This window comes from Heteronotia binoei, chromosome 2 (assembly GCF_032191835.1).
Source record: "Heteronotia binoei isolate CCM8104 ecotype False Entrance Well chromosome 2, APGP_CSIRO_Hbin_v1, whole genome shotgun sequence".
In the NCBI taxonomy this organism is placed as follows: domain Eukaryota; kingdom Metazoa; phylum Chordata; class Lepidosauria; order Squamata; family Gekkonidae; genus Heteronotia; species Heteronotia binoei.
This window is the reverse complement of record NC_083224.1, coordinates 98,428,079-98,448,251: the sequence shown is the minus strand read 5'-3', so window position 1 is coordinate 98,448,251 and position 20,173 is coordinate 98,428,079. Positions and strand designations below refer to the sequence as shown.

At 43.0% G+C, this 20,173-nt stretch overlaps 1 protein-coding gene across 1 annotated transcript in view; it reads right to left on the bottom strand.

The window, feature by feature from the left end:
• ZSWIM5 (zinc finger SWIM-type containing 5) overlaps nucleotides 1–20,173 on the bottom strand; it is a 242,567-nt gene that overhangs the window by 38,508 nt on the left and 183,886 nt on the right. The window contains exon 2 of the mRNA XM_060231724.1: nucleotides 12,520–12,876. Coding sequence (XP_060087707.1) covers nucleotides 12,520–12,876 — 357 coding nt within the window. The remainder of the gene's footprint in view (nucleotides 1–12,519; nucleotides 12,877–20,173) is intronic.

Here is a 20,173-nt window from a genome sequence, read left to right as displayed (position 1 = left end):
CAGAAGCTTCCACATTGGGTGGGAAATTCTATTCCCCCATTCATCCAGCAGCAAGAAAGAACAGGACATTTTTTAAAAAATCCTGCCTAGACAGGCACAGCCAGTTACTGCTGGAAGGATGAAATTCTGTGTGTGCATGCAGCTAAGTCTGTGGTATGAGCACACATGCCTGCCTACTTCTAAGAACATTCCAGGAGGACTCATTGGGAGCACCAGTCCTTGGAATTGCATTTAACAGGGTGACTGGTTTCCTGACAAAGGCAAACCGTGCATCAAAGGCAAACCGTGCATTTGGCCGACTGCATAAAAGAGTGTGGAGCAACAAGCATCTGAAAAGGGGCACAAAGATCAATGTTTACAAAGCGGTTGTGATGACAACCCTCATCTACGGCTCCGAATCGTGGGTATTATACCGTCATCATCTGCGACTCCTTGAGCGCTTTCATCAGCGCTGCCTTCACACCATCCTCAACATCCACTGGAGTGACTTTGTGACCAACACTGAAGTCCTCAAGCGGGCGGAGGTTACAAGCTGGGCAGGGCATATCTCCAGGATGGAAAACCACAGCCTTCCCAAGATTGCCCTGTATGGCGAACTTTCCACCGGCCATCGAAATAGAGGGGCACCAAAGAAGAGGTTCAAGGACTCCTTGAAGAAATCCCTTGGTACCTGTTGCATTAACCATCACCAGTGGTCTGACCTAGCCTCAGATCACAAAGCATGGAGGTACACCATCCACCAGGCTGTTTCTTCCTTTCTTCCTTTGAGAACGCATGCATAGCTGGTCTTGAGGACAAAAGGAGATTGAGGAAGAATCGTACTGCTACAGCACCAACCCCAAATCAGACTTTTCCCTGCAGCCACTGTGGCCGGACCTGCCTGTCCCGCATTGGTCTTGTCAGCCACCAGCGAGCCTGCAGCAAACGTGGACTACTGCACCTTTCTTAAATCTTCGTTCGCGAAGTCAAGCCAAGAGAGGGTTCCCTGAGGCCTAGACTAGATAATTGTCTTGCCTTTGTAACTGTTTAATATGCCTCACATCTCTTCATGTAAATAAAGCACCAGGCGTCTGTTAAACTGCACCTGTGCAGGTAGCTCTTCTTCTGCGGAATGTCTGCCACTTCCCTGGTTGGGTCCCAGGCTCTGAACTGCTAGCTAGACTGAAAAGTTTTAGTAGGGAAAAATAATCATGCCTGAAAGAACAGGCAACTTTTCTTTCCTTAAAGGTTCCTGTCTGCCTCTTTTTGTTTCTTCAAAATACTACTGATTAGTTCTTTCCACAGGCTTGTTATAAAACAGTGCTCCAAGGGGCACAGTTGGCTTGCAACAGCAGCTGGTAGTCCAGTTGATGTGTCTTGCACAATTAACTGCTTGCATGCCAAGGCCCTTAGTGCCACACAGCCAGAAGGAAATCTTTGCTGCATCAGAGAGTGCTGTGTTTAAAAATAAAAAATGCAGAATTTACAAAGTTTTCTTCCTTTTGAAGTCAATAGAAAAATACATTTTGCATATAGAGGACAAAGTAATATTTATGAAGCACTCAATTGTAGAGCACTTCTGTGAAATTAAAAAAGCATTCTGTATTGTGCTGCAGTCAATTTGCACAAACCAAGAAAAAAATTTCAGACCTTTGAAATGCTTCAAAGGAAGCTTTGTGAGGAGCTGATCAATGATGTACTTTGTAAAAATTATCAGCCTCTCTGCATCTGGATGCTTGACATCAGATAACAAAAAAAACCCCTAAAAAACTCCCCCCACCACCAAACTCTCTACACCAGACTGTCTGTGCACTGAAATTCCTGGGTGAAAAATGGTGACAATGAAAAAACCATGGTGTCTGCAGCATGATCTGTTGAACTTCTACCTACTTGTCTCTTGCTTATTACTATTACACTTCAGTGAGTAAAAGGGTCATTGGTAGAATAGGTGGGGGCGGGGGGCATGGGCTGCAAAAGGAAAGCAATGGCTGCAGCATTTCCCTACTGGAATTCCAAATGTCAAGAAAGATCTGTTCCTGCTCTCATCCAGAGACTCCTGGTTAGAAAATGCTGCACTGATCTTCCAGATGATGGGTGGAATACCAATAATTCTGTGCAGGAGTTTCACATACATGCATACACACATGCACTCCATCTGCATGGCTCAGTAAAAGCATTCTCATCCCCTATGGCAGCAAACGTATTACTCATAGAGCAAAAGCAATATATTATAAGCAATGCACCTAGAAGATAATATTGTAATACTATTATCAAAAATAAGCTTTGCACAAATTACAAAAGCTGGGTAATATGGCAAAACAGGTTTGCCACCCACAGGTATCATTTTTATCTGACAAGGCACGCTATGTATAGTCTCCTAATCCTTGAAACAAATCAGCACAAGAGACTTCCCAACCAAGCCCCAGGACATACCTTGCAAGAGGGAAATTCTATTGTTCTTCTCAAGACAAAATGACAGACAGTCATCAGAGTAGGAGAAAGGCCTCCATTTATTTAATTACTTATTTATTTAAACCAATTCTGTCCAGCACTCTCAACTAAAAAGTTCTTGAAACTGTCCACCCAGAGCTCATTGCCAAACTCTTCCTAGTTGTATCCAGCAATAAACCCAGAAGTGCCAATAGCAAATGGATAAAATCTCTGATAGCCTGCTCCATTACTAAATTCTTGCTTCACTTGCACGCACTACTAGTAAGAGCTGTGATCCAATGATCTGGTTCGCAGAAATGTTGAGGATCTGTACTCCAGCTGACATTGCTGAGGAATGTAAGAACCTGTCATTTTTGGAAACAAAATCTCACGTTTTATTTGCATATTTCTAACAACAACAACAACAAAATTTTATTTGTATCCCACCCTCCCCGCCGGAGCAGGCTCAGGGCGGCTAACAGCAATTCAAACATTAATTATACAGAAATAAATAAAATTACATTTAAACAGTTAAGTTAAAAATTCAGATTAAGTTTTAAAAGTTAGTTAATAAAAGTGCTAGTGCTATGTTTGCTTTTATGATGGCAGTTTTTCTTAACAGTTTCCTTCTTCTTCAGCGAAAGCCAATCGGAAGAGGATGGTCTTGCAGGCCCTGCGGAACTGTTCAAGGTCCCGCAGGGCCCGCATTTCCTCTGGAAGTTGGTTCCATAGGCTTGGAGCTATAGAGGAGAAGGCCCAGTTACGGGTGCTTTGCAACTTCACCTCTCTCGGTCCGGGTGTTAGGAAGAAATAACATTCATTTATTCAATAGAAAATCTAGAAGCCCCCACACTCTCCTCAACACCTGTCTGACAGTTGAATTATTTTCGAATTGCTAGCTTCCTGATGTGGCTTGGTGGTTAGGCCATTTCCTATTGCAGCTTCTCAATAGCTTGCTAGTATTGGACCCACTCCCCCTCCCTCACCGTTTTCCTATCTTAAGCCTGAATAAGTAAAATGTTTTCTTGTTTCCTTTAAGGGGTATTATAATTAAAGTAAGGCTTATTATAGTTAATCAGATATTTAGTAGAGTATAGGACAAGCAAGTAACTAGCCAGGCAATATAAGATCCAAGGAGCCCCCACCTTCTCCTTGACATTTGAAGTTCTGGGTATTTTTCTTTGCTACTGACTTCCTGCCTCCCTCAGTATGGTCTTGCAGCTAAGCTATTTCCTATTGTAGTTTTCTTTTAGTAACCCTCTAGTTTTAGGGTAAGAATTAGACAATTAGCCATTAGGGCAAAAGTAGTTTTAGAGTTGTATACTCAGTTGAGTCATATGTACTGTTACTGCATAGATGAGATGGTTAATGGTTGTTTGAAATGCAGAATCACAGGGTTAGTAAAATTCACAATATGGAGTCAGTTGTGCTAACTGAATACCATTCTAGCTAAGCATATAGATAAAGTTACAAGTTCTGACAAGAGGAAGTGTTGCTGGGCGGAGATATTTGTAACTTTTTACCTTATATGGCCAAAGCCCTGAGCCAACGGCCAGTCGAGGTAGATTGTGAGCTCCAATGGCAAACAGCCACAGAGCTAGATAGGAAGTAAGTGACGTCGGGGATGTCTTATAAGGCAAGGGGCTTGGCTGATTCAGGTAGAGAGGCAGCCTTGATTTCTATGTCTCTCTCCTTCTGCAGAAGTGAAAATAAAATGGTTTTCTCTGAACAACAAAGCCTCCTGCCTGGTAATTGGTATCTGGGAGAAGGGGCATTGCCCCCAAAACCGGTTGACACGGGAATAGTCAACAAGTTTTTCCTGGCTGACCTCAGTGCTCTCTGGGGTTCATAAGGGGAGAGACGGTCCCTAAGGTAGACAGGTCGTTGACCATATAGGGCTTTAAAGGTAATGACCAGCACTTTGTAACGAACCCGGTATACAACTGGCAGCCAGTGCAGCTCGCGCAGCCCAGGCTGTATGTGCTCCCACTTGGGAAGCCCCAACAGCAATCTAGCCAGTTTGGTGTAGTGGTTAAGTGTGCAGACTCTTATCTGGGAGAACCGGGTTTGATTCCCCACTCCTCCACTTGCACCTGCTGGAATGGCCTTGGGTCAGCCATAGCTCTGGCAGAGGTTGTCCTTGAAAGGGCAGCTGCTGGGAGAGCCCTCTCCAGCCCCACCCACCTCACAGGGTGTCTGTTGTGGGGGAGGAAGGTAAAGGAGATTGTGAGCCGCTCTGAGACTCTTCGGAGTGGAGGGCGGGATAGAAATCCAATATCATCTTCTTCTTCTTCTTCTAGCCGCCGCATTCTGCACCAGCTGCAGCTTCCGGGTTCGGTACAAAGGCAGCCCCATGTAGAGGGCATTACAGTAATCCAGTCTCGAGGTGACAAAGTTGATTAGATTTCCCATGTAACAGAATGAGCAACCCCCCAAATATTAATAAGGTTTTTAATGCTTATTTATAAGAATCCATGTTATAAATAAACAAAACCCCAGAAGACAGCTAAAACTCTTAAGTACTAATACCAATTTCTCACTAGCGTTGCTCCATCCCCAGGCTTCTGTTTTCCCCAGCACAAGTGATAGATTTCCAGGCGCATTTTGAAGCATGGCTCCCTCCAGTTTCCCTCGTGGTTTCTTAATCCTTAAAAGACACCTGTGGGGGGAACTGGAGGGAGTCACACTTCAAAATGCACCTACGGAGCAACTGGTGGAAAATTGATCACTTGCGCTAGGGAAAACAGAAGCCTGGGAGTGGAGCAATGCTAGTGAGAAATTGGTCTAACGGTTGGGTGTTTGTTTTTTAATTCCACTTTATAAGCCTTCCACTGATTAAACTGCAATGGCCCCTGCAATTATTAAAAAATAAAATTACTCTCTAGTCTAGTGAATTTATTTTGGTTTTTTAAATCAAAGCTTCATGAAGAATGTTTTACTATGGGGTTCTGACATACATGACAGAGAAGATGGTGATAATAACGTGCTACAAATTACACTGGGAAATGAATACATATTTCAGAGTAAAGAACAAACTTTGTGAAATTTTCAGATATTAGTAAGATGAACTGTCAATTTCCATTTGCCAGTGTACACACTGCTAAACCAGTGAGTGGCACATGGTAAAATGAGGAAGATAACTGGCATCAGGCTGCATATAGATATACATTCCTTTCCTTTTGTACTCTTAGAAGTTCATTGATTCATGAATCATAAGCAGCAGAATATACCTCTTTCTTTCTTTCTTTCTTTCTTTCTTTCTTTCTTTCTTTCTTTCTTTCTTTCTTTCTTTCTTTCTCTTTCTTTCTCTCTCTCTCTCTCTCTCTCTCTCTCTCTCTCTCTTTCTTTCTGATGCAAGCGTTAAAAGGACTGAGACAAACTTTGCAATTGCTCAAGTGCTCTTAGGATCCTTATCACTGAGCGAAAAACCCAGGGTTTCTGGACTATGAGGGGAGAAGTGGTTGAATAAAGGCTTAATATAAGTAATCCCTCATAATCTAAAAAAAAAAAAAAACCACCTGCATTCCAGCAGAGTGTGAAAGCTTGTATCCAGGCCCAGTGCGTGGGGTTCTGTCGCCCGAGGCAGAACCCCAACACGCCCCCCCCCAGTAGATATTTCACGTGTGTGCAAAGTGTGCACGTGGAATGATGACATCCCCAAGAGAGGACATCATCACACTGGCCCTAAGTACATCTCCTCTGTGGCTCTGGGCAGGCACTAGAGAGGAGAAACCCCGGTTTTCTTGGCTTTAAGGGGTCAGAGAACTTCCCAGACCTCTTAAAGCCAAGAAAAAACACTGGTTAGTTTCCCTCAGTCGCAAACACTGCAGAGGGAAAGCCAAGCCCCACTTTTTCTTGGCTTTAAGGGGTCGGAGAACTTCCCAATCCCTTAAAGCCCCCTTCCAAAAAACCACTTGGCACTTCCCATCAGTGGCACTCGCTGAGTTCGGCGGGCACTGCAGATAGAAAGTGAGTCCAAGGCTTGGGACAGCGCATGCAGGGAGGGGGCACCCACCCCTGCTGGGAGCTGGCGCCCTAGGCAATTGCCTAGTTTGCCTACCCCCATGCGCCAGGCCTGAATGTATCAATCCTGTTAAGGCACAGATATACATTAAAAAGAGGCCACCACGGATGAAAGAACACACTTTGACACTTTTGGAACATATAGCCTTTGTAGCTCTGGCAAATGAAACATGAATACATTCCTGGTGGTGTTGCTTGATCTTTCTGCAGCCTTCAACATGGGATTTACTAGTGTTGAGCCACTTGAAATGTGATGGAAACTGGAACAAGAGCATTGCAATGATTTAGTCATTTCTATATGATCATATGCAGAAGTTTCTAGTGGGAAATGACCAGCATCATGTTTTGGATGTAGTTTTGGATGTAGAGGTAGGGGTACAATTCTATGAGCCCCCAAATAAGGTGCTCCTATCCTTCATTATTTCCAATGGATGAAAGGCATTTAAAAGGTGTGCAGTAGTTCCTTTAAATGTGATGGCCCTTTGGAGTTAAATTGTGCTTGTCACATCCTTGCTCCTGGCTTCACCTCAGTGTCTCTTGGCTCCACCCCCAAAGACCCCAGATATTTCTTGAATTGGACTTGGCAACCCTATTTCAAATCAGCTTTACAGTCTCCAAGGGCCTGTTAACACAATTAATTTATCAGAGACTATAACCCATTAAAACTTCAGCCTTAGCCATGTTTATAGAACTCACAAGACTGAAGGAAAGAACTGCCTAGAATAATTAGAGGTGGCCTTGTACAATTCTCTGGTGGTCCCTGGCAGTGGGACGGTCCGAAATTGCTGAGAGTAGGCTCCTCCTCCAGAAACAGGGTCGTTGATCATTTGATCTGGTCTGGGGGAGGGGCCTCTCCTTTGGAACTCTTCAGTCTAAATGGCCCTATTTAGAAACAGGATGTGTTCATTACGCTTCGGAGCACAGTGATCCAGAAGATCAGGTGAAGGAGCCTCTGCCTTTGTTTTTTTCGGCTGCAACTGGCGGAAGGCGTAGATGCTCTCAACTGCAACTGGCCAGAAGGTCTCCTGTATGCTTTCCCACTGCTGCAACTCATTCCCAGGCTGATTCAAAAGATTCTTCAGCAAGAAGCGTCCAGGAAACATTCTACCACTTGGGTTTTATAATAACTCTTGGAGTGTTTTTTCCAGTTGGTGTTTGGAAAAGGGTTGGGATCCCTTAAAGCTGCCAGTCCAGAAGCTGCTTCTGTTCTTGCAGGGGACCTGAATCAGGGGTTGTCCACTAATAACCTTCGTAGGCAGGTGGCAGCTATTTCTGCTGTTCGCAGAGCAAAGAAAGGGGGTTCTTTGACCTTGCACCCACATGTTAAATGTTTTTTGAGAGGAGTGGCACTGTTGAATCCTCCTACGGCACATAAGTTTTCTACTTGGAAGTTAAATGTGGTGTTGAAAGCATTGTGTCAGGCATCTTTTGAGCCCGTGGCTAGTTGTAGCTTTAAGGATCTTACCCTTAAAATGTTGTTTTTAGTTGGGATTACCACTGCCCAAAGAGTGTCTGAGTTGCAAGCCCTGTCTGTGGATAAAGAACTTTGTACCTTTCATGAGGACAGAGTAGTATTGAGGCCTGATCCGGTTTTTATTCTTAAAGTGAATTCAGTTTTTCACAGGTCTCAGGAGTTGGTATTACCCTTCTTTTGTCCTAATCCCAAACATGAGAAGGAAAAGGAGTGGCATCAGTTAGATGTTAAACGTGCCTTGAGTTTTTATATAGACAGAACCAAAGATCTTAGGAGGTTGGATTCATTGTTTGTTTCCTTTAGTTCGCCCTCCTTGGGAAAACAGGTAACTCCTACGTTGAGCAGGTGGTTGCGGCAGTGTATTGCTGCGGCATACACAGCACAAGGGTTAGAGCCGCCAGGAGGGATTACTGCTCATTCTTTATGGGGAGCGGCCATGTCAGCAGTATACAGATCTTTCTCATCCCTGGAAAGCATTTGTAGGGCGCCCACCTGGAGTTCTGCTCATTCTTTCACCAGGTATTATAAGGTGGATAGGTGGGCATCAGCTGAAGCAGCCTTTGATCACAGGGTGCAACAGCGGGTTATATCTTGAACGTAGTTGATCCTGCCCAGGGATTTTATTGCTTTTGTATGTCCCAGCAGTTTCAGACTGTCCCACTTCCAGGGATCACCAGAGAACAGAAGATTGGAAGCACTTACTGTGAAGCTTCCCTCTTGGTGGTCCTGGAGTGGGACGGTCCATCCCACCCAGTGTTGTGAAGGGCTCCAGACTGGTGCTGTGGGAGCTTGAGTGGGGGTGCTGCAAAACCGCTAGTCACTGAATTCCTTGTGGTATGAGGATACTTCTGGTGCTGAAGTCATTAAAATGGTGTTGCATCATTATGGTCTCTGATTGGTTTGTTACCATGATTCAGAGTTTTGTTTTTTAGACTTATCCCAATGGGAGGAACATGGCTTTTCTAAGGACTTGAGAGTTCCAAGGGAGAGGCTCCTCCCCCAGGCCAGCTCAAACTATCAACAACCCTGTTTCTGGAGGAGGAGCCTACTCCCAGAAGTTTCGAACCATCCCACTCCAGGACCACCAAGAAGGAAGCTTCATGGCAAGTGCTTCTAATCGTCCATTCTCCCAAGCAAATTTCCACATAAATACCACTACTGCTAATACCTCCAGAACCTAAGAGTAAGAAAGGGAGCAAGATTTACTTACTCCATTAATACCTCACTTTTCTCCCCTCTGGGGGACCCATGGTGGTTCACAACCTTTTATTGAATTTATTTAATTTATATCCCATTTTTCTCGCTGAGACATAAGGTGGATTAGTAAATATTACTAAGTTCAATCAGAGGAAGCAGAGCTGTTTTGTTTAAAGGCTAAAGCATCTGATCTCCACCTGTATAAACAAGCTCCAGGATATAGGCTTAACTTTCCTTTCTGTCATATAGGAAGAAGATGCTCTTAAATGGTTTGAACAACATTTCTACCCAGAAATAAAAGACAAATTTGGCCTCTGTTAGGTGTGTGTTTACACTACTAAATGCTTGATTATTTGAGCAGACACAGACCTTAGTGATATTTGATTTGAGGATTTAAAATAAAAGAAAAGCTATCTTTGGGAGTACAACTTTGCTAAGGAATTCTGTGCATCATCATGTTTAAGAAAGTTCAGTTCTGTCAATTGGAAAGTGATTTGAGATGGATATTTAAAATACTGATTAACTTCACTAACAATGACCATAAAGTTCTTAAATAAACACCACAAGTGCATCAGCTGGGGAACTCATAATTCATCAGGTTTCTTGGTGAGTTCATGTTTTTAATTTATTCTTTCTTTCTTTCTTTCTTTCTTTCTTTCTTTCTTTCTTTCTTTCTTTCTTTCTTTCGCAAATATAGCATAAAACACTTAAAAATAACAACTGCACAGGGTTAGAGTTCAGGGAAAACTGAAAGATGTATAGTTTCAACTGATTTCCTTATCTCCTTAACAGTGAGATTCTCATTAACCCTAAAGATAATTTTGTTTTCCCACATGTTCACATTCCACAATGTGCTCTCATGATGAATCTCCAGAAGTTATGTGAATTCATTTTTAAATTGCTGATACAGTCTGTAAGGCACACAGGGCTTGGTAAGCAGCAACCCAGATCTTTTATAAATTTAACATACAAGTCATCTAAGGGGAATGGGTGATAACATCTCAAGTTTTGTCAGTTATGCCTGAATAATGGCATGCAAGAAGAAATTCATTGATTTAAGATTTGTTTCCTCCTAACCAATGGTAAAGTATGAGATATCTTTAATCCTCCCTTGGGAAGCATGTCTTATGTGTCTTTTAAAATCAAGGTTTTGTTTGACACATAAAGGAAAAAAAGAAAGCCAGTTTCATCGGAGATCCTATGAATTTCTGCTGCTTTGTCATCTCAAAATAATTAGCTGGGATCTATATTTAGGGATTTGAAAAAGAATCACCTCTCTTCATTTAAAAATAATCAACTAATAGAAACATTTTTTAAAAATCATTACGGGCAACCAGCCACTCAGCAGCTGACATCACCAGACTGTAACATCCCAGGTATACGATATTAAATATTCAGTGGCTTAGAGGTAGGATCTACAGCTACAAACATCCTCTGGAACCTGGACTGGCAGCCCAGTCCACAGGATCATATTGTAAAGCTGGAATTATCTGAACAGCCATCTATTGCTATCATTGAAGCAGGATGCCTGAAAACAAGATGGACGTCTACTTTAGACATGGGGCTAATTTTTCTTTTTTCCTCCTGCCCTTGAGCAGATGGATACCTCTGACACATTTTTCTTTCACTTTGCCTTCAGTGTTAATCCCAAATCCATGTATATTTATTTTAAATATTGATTCAAATACATTCTGCCTCATCTTCATAAACTCAAGGTGGTTAAAAACAAACACTGCAATGACAAAATATACCAATACTTAAACCAATTACAGTTAAAAACACAGTCTAAAAATGATTTACTCTACTCCAAATGCCCTCTGGAATTTATTTATATTTATATTTTTTAATTTATATTTTGATTTATATCCCGCCCTTCCCACCGAGGTGGCTCAGGGCGGCTTACAACATATAAAACTTACATAGGTTTGGCTTAAAAACAATTACATGGCAACAGTTAAAACAATAAATTAATAAAACACAGACATAAAAACCAGCGGTCTGTCAGAATGCACTCTAGCTCCATCCAAAAATTCTCAGTGTCAATTAGTTATAGGCCAGCCGGAAGAGGACTGTCTTGCAGGCCCTGCGGAACTGTCCTAGGTCCTGCAGGGCCCTCACCTCTTCCGGCAGCTGGTTCCACCAGTAAGGCGCCGTTACCGAGAAGGCCCGATCCCTGGTGGATTTCAGACGGGCCTCCTTTGGCCCGGGGATTACTAGCAGGTTTTGCGAACCCGATCTCAGTACTTTCTGGGGAACGTGTGGGGAGAGACGGTCCCTAAGGTAGGCAGGTCCTACGCCATATAGGGCTTTAAAGGTAATGACCAGCACCTTGTACCAGACTCGGAATATTATTGGCAGCCAGTGCAGATCCCGAAGCCTCGGCCGAATGTGCTCCCATCTTGGGAGCCCTAATAACATACGGGCAGCGACATTCTGCACTAACTGCAATTTCTGGGTTTGGCACAAGGGCAGCCCCATGTAGAGGGCATTACAGTAGTCCAACCTCGAGGTGACCGTAGCATGAATCACCGTTGCTAGGTCGTCATGCTCCAGGAAAGGAGCCAGCTGCCTCGCCCGCCTAAGATGAAAAAATGCAGACTTGGCAGTGGCTGCTATCTGAGCCTCCATTGTCAGTGAAGGCTCCAATAGTGCCCCCAGACTCTTGACCCTGTGCGCCGCTGTCAACGGCGCCCCGTCGAAGACTGGCAGGGGGATTTCCCCTCCCGGGCCACGACGACCTAAGCAAAGGACCTCTGTCTTCGTCGGATTCAGCTTCAGCCCACTCAGCCTAAGCCACCTAGCCACCGCCTGTAACGCCCGGTCCAAGTTTTCTGGGGCGCAGGCAGGCCGGCTGTCCATAAGTAGATAGAGCTGGGTGTCATCAGCATACTGATGACAACCCAACCCATACCTTCGGGCAATCTGGGCAAGGGGGCGCATGTAGATGTTAAACAACATCGGGGAAACCACCGCCCCTTGAGGCACTCCGCAATCAAGCGTGTGTCTCTGGGACAGTTCGTCCCCAATCGCCACCCTTTGTCCCCGACCGTCAAGAAAAGAGGAAAGCCATTGTAAGGCCAGCCCCTGAATCCCCATGTCAGCAAGGCAGCAAGCCAGCAACCGATGGTCGATCGTATCGAACGCTGCCGATAGGTCTAACAACATCAGCACCGCCGAGCCGCCTTGATCCAGATGCCGTTGAAGGTCATCCGTTGAAGGAATATGATGCCGTTGAAGGAATATGATGCAATCATATAAAAACACTGGAAGGGCAGAGATCTACAGGACTGCTGAAAGCATTTTCTACCAAAAACACAAACACAGTATGCCAAGCTATCACTGAGTATAAAGTACTCAATGGGGAAGTCACCGCCATTTTGGAGATTTATCATAGATGATTTTTAAAGAAAACTTACCATGCACTTGGTTGATTTCAGAGTTGGAGGACAAGATTTCATCAGCCAGTTTCTGGGCTGTCGGGAGTACTTCTGTGTGATGGGCTGTGATTAAATACTGAACAAACTTTTGGAGCTGGTCCCTGTTCATTTGGAAAAGGGTCTCTGAGATAGGAAGACGGAGTTTGACCTGATCAGGCTTGCGAATCCTGTACAGTGAAAGTGCCACAACATGAGCACAGTAGAAAATGTCCTTGTTCCCACAACCACATGTCACAGAAGTGATTTTGCACCGGTCAAAGCTAATGGCCACTTTGTAAGTCATCTCTGGTTCTGTTGCAGTAGCAGGCTCAGTTACAGTACCACTCAAGTGGAATCCTAGGGAGACAAAAGGAATAAGGAGAAGGGTATTTAGGTTTGCAAAAGAGCTTTCTTATTATAAGAGTTCTAACATCAGGGGTGGAATTCTAGCAGGAGCTCCTTTGCATATTAGGCCACACTCCCTGATATAGCCAATCTTCCAAGAGCTTACACAAAAGGGCCTTGTAAGCTCTTGGAGAATTGGCTACATCAGGGGGTATGCAAAGCAGCTCCTGCTAGAATTCCACCCCTGTATAACATTAACAAGAATGTATGCCTTTGAATTGTACAACAGAGAGAGACCCCACCACAGCCTCTACTGCCATTACTCTAGAGCAGGGTTTCCCAAACTTTTTTTCCCCGTGGCCCAGTTATTTTTAAGGAAGGAGAGAGAGACAAAGAAAAGTCTGATGACAGAAAGAAAGAAAAAAAAAAGAGAGAGGAAGGAAGGAAGGAAGGAAGGAAGAGAAAGAAAGAAAGAAAGAAAGAAAGAAAGAAAGAAAGAAAGAAAGAAAGAAAGAAAGAAAGAAAGAAAGAAAGAAAGAAAGAAAGAAAGAAAGAAAGAAAGCAATGGCAAGGAAGGAAGGAAGGAAGGAAGGAAGGAAGGAAGGAAGGAAGGAGACAAGAGAAAAGACTGACAGAAAGAGAGAGAAGATGGGAAAAGACTTGACAGAAAGAAAGAAAGAAAGAAAGAAAGAAAGAAAGAAAGAAAGAAAGAAAGAAAGAAAGAAAGAAAGAAAGAAAGAAAGAAAGAAAGAAGGAGACAAGAGAAAAGACTGACAGAAAGAGAGAGAAGATGGGAAAAGACTTGACAGAAAGAAAGAAAGAAAGAAAGAAAGAAAGAAAGAAAGAAAGAAAGAAAGAAAGAAAGAAAGAAAGAAAGGGAGGGAGGGGGAAAGAGTTGGAAACAAATAGAGGGGAAAAGAAAGAGAAAGGAAATAGGAAGGAAGGAAGGAAGGAAGAAAAAGGGAGGGGAAAAGTAAAAGAAAGGAAAGGAAAAGAAAACCAGAAAAAACTGGGATGGGAGCAACTCATTTTTAAAACTGCTGACTCCTGCTGTGCAAGCGCCTCCTTCTCCCTCCCTTCTCCACTGCTGGTAAATTTCAGGCATTGTAAAGCTCCTCGCCCCCCCCCCCCTTGGTGAGGAAAACGGCACTGAGCTAACTCAGCGTTGAGGCAGGCCACCAGCACTTTGAAGGGACCGCACCATGAACGGGCACGCAGCTAATCCCTCCCCAACATTTCCTGGATGGGAAGGAAGTGGGGGGGAGGGATTAGCCATGCGCTCATTCCAGGCGCGGTCCCTTCGAAGTTAGCTCAGCGCCATTTTCCTCACCGAGGAGGTGGTTGGCGGGGGGGGGAGCAGGGGAGCTTTACAACACCTGAAATTTACCAGTAGTAGAGAAGGGAAGGAGAAAGAGGCGGGGGGGGTGTGACGACGCGGGGGGGAGGCCCAGGGGCAGCCAGGGGATGGGAGGCCTTGGGGCTTGACAGTGAGCCCTGCATGGCCCGGTGCCAGGGCCCGACCCTGCAATTGGGAAACGCCGCTCTAGAGCCAACACTTATTAAGAGGTTGCAGAAAATTTCCTATTCAGTGTGAATAAAGCTTCCAGATAAACAGCCAAATTCTGTGCTCTTGACTAACTTAGAATGATCCAAAACTGAATGAAGCCATATGTAAACAATTCCATTTGCTTCGTATTCAAAATAAATCTAGAGCCAGTCTGGTTGGCATTAAGACTCATTCCAGATTGTCTTAAATTCTTACGGCACACCAACCCATAGATAAATTTATTGAACTTTAAGAAGAAGGCTAAGGACTGTTTCTATAAGTTTTTTGAAAAGGCTTAAGAACAGAGGTAAATCCTGAAAACTATCTTTCACACCCCTATTATCCAATTCACTTCATTTTATTGATACCAACCAAATGAACGGGAGTTGGCAGAAACCTGCAGCTGACTTCTCCATTTGACAGCAAAGCAGATTTAAGATCATGCTGTATCTTGTTCGTTTTCTGTGCCAGAAAATACCGTTTTGTGTATCTTGGCAAACACAAGTTTTTCAGATCAACAGCAGATACTCAAGCAAGATACAACACATGATACAAAATCTGGTCTAAAAGGATATTAATTGCCTTTAAATAAAATTCAGATGACATTTTCTATTTCTCTATGAACACCAATCTGTATTTCATGAATTTAAAGAAGAAATAACTCACTAAGAATTATGATACAGATTTAGAAGAATCAGAATTTCCATTCTCTGGCAGTGTGCAATGCTGCAACAGTCAGAGAACCTATGTTCAGTCCTACATTACATGAAATTAACTGAACCGCTCAACTCAAGGATACTTGTAAGCATATGTTTAAGAAACTGGAAAAAGCATTCTTCTTCCTTTCTGGTACCAAGAAGCAGAAAAAAGCCTTATCATTTCTATAGAACTGAAACCAAATAAATAAAATATAACTACTTTTTGCTTTGCTAATTAGGGTTGCTAGCTCTGGGTTCAGAAATACCTGGAGATGGAGCCTGAGGAGAGCAGGATTTGGAGAGGGGAGGGCCTTCAGTATGGTGTAACACCACAGAGTCTTTCTTTCAGATTGGCCATTTTCCCCCCAGGTGAACTCATATCAGTTGCAATAGTGGGAGATCTCCTGCCACCAGAAGGTTGACAATCTTATTTGTTAATAGCACAATAAAGGCATTTAGGAGGGAAAGACCGAAAGACCATCAATAATTATAGCAAACCCAAAACCACAACCAGGCTGCATTAAAAGATCTAAAATTTCAAGTACCCTTCAAGGCCCTAATCATTCAAATAAAAATGTGAGAAATGTTTGATTACCTTCATTTATTGTAGTTGGAAAAGCTTCGGTTTTCTGCACATTTTTATATAAGAAACATAGAGCAGGGGAAATGAAGGGGAAGTAACTGACATTTTGTGGCAAAGGAAAAGGTAAGGATAAGTATTTGACTAATTTCACTAATATCTTCAGGTTTTTGAGCATTTAGAAAAATGCAACTGTTCTCTACACCTCTAACAGCTAAAAATTGGTTTTTAAAAGTAAGAGGTATGACAGTCAGGATTCTGCACATACTATCACAGTTTGTTCTATACAACAGATATAGATTACTGGTTAAGGCTTTAGCAGTCATCTGTGGGGTGGTTATGCGCACGCTCTGAAGAGAAGAAGCCTCGGCTCGCCCCTCTCCGGATAAGAAAAGAGATTAGGACCGAAAGATAAGTAAATATTGAAGTTTTTGGGATCATAATATTTGGCAGTGAAGCTAGAGAGTCAAAGAAATAAAAGGCGTGCTCAGAAGAGAGCTAGCACTGAGAAAAAGGGAGTATTTTGGCAAAACAGATAAGAAGCGGAGGCAATGATTAGGGTGGAGAGATCAACCTAAACGCGAGCCCTATACCAGAAGAGGGGAGGGGGGATGATGGTGAAGAGTGGGGGGAAAGAGTGTGGGAGGGAGAAAGGGAGAAAGGGGAGAAGCATAATAGACCTTGTTATCCAGCCAGGGAAGGGAGGGGAGGTGAATGATTATGGCTAAAACTTTGAAAGTGCTCTCACTGAATGTCAATGGACTAAGTTCAGATCTGAAAAGATATAGATTAACAAGAATGGCAAAACAACAAAATATAGATATAGTGTATTTACAGGAAACACATAAGGCAAAGGATGACATTAAAACGTTGATTAAACACCCAGGGTGGAAAGTATTGGCTGAAGCAAGAAGTAGAACTAAGACGAGAGGAGTAGCAATTTTAGTACACACCAGGCTTGATATTAGGATACTAGATCTCATTAGTGATAGGGAAGGGAGATATTTGTTCATCAAAGATAGGTTTCAAAATAGAGTAATAACGCTGATAAATATATATGCCCCAAATACAGGACAGAGGAGATTTTTGAATAAAGTTATGCAAAAAGTTCAGAAATTCTCAGAGGGAGAAGTTATTATAGCAGGAGACTTTAATATAGATATGACCAAGGAGAAGGAGGCTAGGTGGAAAAGGAATTTGATAGAAGCGCATGAGGCCTTAGGCTTGGTTCCAAAGCCGACACATTTATCAAGTAGACACAAGACAGCTTCCTGCATAGATTATATATTTCTTAAAAAAATCAAATAATTGGGAGTTGAGGAAAGTAACAACCCATCCAATATGGATCTCAGATCACGCTCCACTAAATATAGAACTGGTGACAAAAAACGAGCAAATTAGAAGGACCTGGAGATTTAACAGTATGGTCTTATTAAAAAAAGAAAATAGACAATATATGGAAAATCAAGTAAAACAATATTTTAGAGAAAATAAGGGAACTGTGGCCACAAATATCTTGTGGGAAGCAGCAAAGGCAGTGTTAAGAGGTCACTGTATGATGAAGGAGAAAGAAATAAAAAAAGAATGGTATGCTAACAAGTCACAGAAACTCCAGGAATTAGGTGCACTGCAGAGCAGTCAAGGTATTAGATTCTGCCCTGATAGGAAAAAAAGATCGAAGAGATTAGGAAACAATTGGACTTTATGGATTCGAGGGCATTATGGAAAAAACAAACCATGGTAAGAAATGAGTTTCAAAGAGATTCAATAAACTCAGTTAGGAGACTGGCTAATTATCTCAAGACTAGGAAAGAAAAGCAAAAGGTGGAAAGTATTAAGAGACAAGGAAAGATCACGCAGAACCCGAGAGAAATTAGGCAAGTGTTTCAAGAATTCTACAAAGAGTTATATGCTAGGAGGGATATAACAGAACATATTGAAGAAAGTGGAGAAGTGCTGGAAGACATAGATAAAGAGAGTTTGGAGAAGGAAATAACAGTTCAAGAAATAGAGGAAGTTGTGAACAATTTAAAAGTGGGTAAATCCTCAGGGCCAGACGGCTTTACTGCGGATTTTTATAAGGAGATGAAGGAGTTACTGATCCCCGAATTACAACAAGTGTTTAATGCTATATTGAAGGGAGGGAAAGCTCCCGACTCTTGGAGAATGGCTGAAATAACCGTAATATTAAAACCCCAGAAAGATCCTCGGGAAGTGGGTTCATATAGACCAATAAGTCTACTTAACCAGGACTACAAAATATTCGCTAAAGTTTTAGCAAATAGGTTAAGGAACATATTACCTTATATAATAAAAGAAGATCAATATGGTTTTGTGAAGAATAGGAGTATTGCACATCCTATAAGGAATATATTTAATGTATTGTACCATAGACATTCTGGGCAACTTGCTTTACTTAAATTAGATGTATACAAGGCATTTGATATGCTGTCCCATGAATTCTTATGGTCCATAATGAAGAAGTGTGGGATTGGGCCACTATTCTTAAAAGCCATTCAAGAGGTCTATAGGGAGGGGTCAGCAGTGGTAAGAGTAAATAACGAACATACGGATCAGATTCCAATTGAGAGAGGTGTGAGGCAGGGGTGTCCACTTTCCCCATCCCTGTTTATAATGGCGATAGAGCAACTAGCAGAAAGGACCAGGAATTCAGGGAGAATAGAAGGCTGTAGAATGGGACAGGAGGAAATAAAAATCAATTTATTTGCAGATGATATAATCATGACAATATCTAACCCGAAAGAAGCCATTAGGGAAACGAAAATTATTTTAGAGGATTTTGAAGCCGTGTCAGGTTTAAGAATAAATATGGGAAAGTCTGAAATAATGTACTTTAATGTTGGTTTGGAAGAAAGGAAAGAGATTAATAGGATAACTAATATGGGGATGGGAGTTAAGAAATTTAAATATCTAGGGATAGAAATTTAAGAAGCCTTCTAGTCTGGATGTAAATCTCAGCTCTGTTGTAACCTTTCTACATAGCTCAGAGACAAACTATAAAAGGTGACACAACCCACATTTCACAGTTTAAGTTGGACTGATTTTATTTAAAGTGGGGAGAGGAAGATTTAAATCACAGTATGGTGCCCTGTGGCGCAGAATGATAAACTGCAGTACTGCAGTCCAAGCTCTGCTCATGACCTGAGTTTGATCCTGGTGGAAGCTGGGTTCAGGTAGCCGGATCAGGGTTGACTCAGCCTTCCATCCTTCCGAGGTCAGTAAAATGAGTACCCAGCTTGTGGGGGGAAATTGTAAATAACTGGGGAAAGCAATGGCAAACCACCTCGTAAAAAGTCTGCCATGAAAGCATCATAATGCAACATTACCCCAGAGTCGGAAACAACTGGTGCTTGGACAGGGGATTTCCTTTACCTTTATGGATAGTCAGAAGTAATAAATCCTCCCCTCCCCCAATGTTCCCCCCCCCCTCATAACCTTCTGTCCAGATAATTTTTACCCAGGGAGTTATTTCCCATTAAAGCCCACAAGTTTAAAAAAAAAAAAAGCTGGAGCAAGGCAGGGTTTGACATCTACCTTCTGTCCAGCCATGATAAACTTCAGATGTGTTCTTCAATACATGAAATCAGAATGATTTGCACTATAGCTCATGAGCCATGCTGCAATAATTTCTAGTTTGTCCTCCAGACTATCTAGGGATTTGAAGCAGAGCCTTCAAGCTCATGATCTAAGCCTTAAATTGGACTCAAAACAGCTCTGTAGCACTGCATTGTCCTGAGATAAGTGGAGGCACTGCAGCAGATTAGGACATTTGAGGAAAAAGTGTAAGGGTACAATGCAAGCTTAGTTTAAAATGCCCTCAGCTAGTCTTCCTTCCCTGAAGAATCATTTCACCCCACTTACTGTCCTGTCCTGTTCCAGGTCTGAAAGTGTCATACTGAGAAAGGCAGATTAGAAATACTGTGAATAAATAAATATACACAAGCTTTCTAGAGGACGCTTCCGTTCTCGATCCCCACCAGTCCAGTTTTCGCCCGGGCCATGGGACAGAGAAAGTGCTGGTCACCCTGGTGGATGACCTCCAGCAGCATCTGGATCGAGGTGGCTCGTCGGTACTGATGCTATCGGGAGCGTTCGATATGGTCGACCATCGGTTGCTGACTTGCCATCTCGCCGACGCGGGGATTCAGGGGTTGGCCCTACAATGGCTTTCCTCTTTCCTTGATGGTCAGGGACAAAGGGTGGTGATTGGGGGTGAACTGTCCCGGAGACACACGCTTGATTGCGGGGTGCCTCAAGGGGCGGTTCTTTCCCCGATGTTGTTTAACATCTACATGCGCCCCCTTGCCCAGATTGCCCAGAGGTATGGGTTGGGTTGTCACCAGTATGCTGATGACACCCAGCTCTATCTACTGATGGCCGACCAGCCTGACTTTGTCCCAGAAAATCTGGACCTGGCGTTGCAAGCCGTGGCTGGATGGCTCAGGCTGAGTAGATTGAAACTAA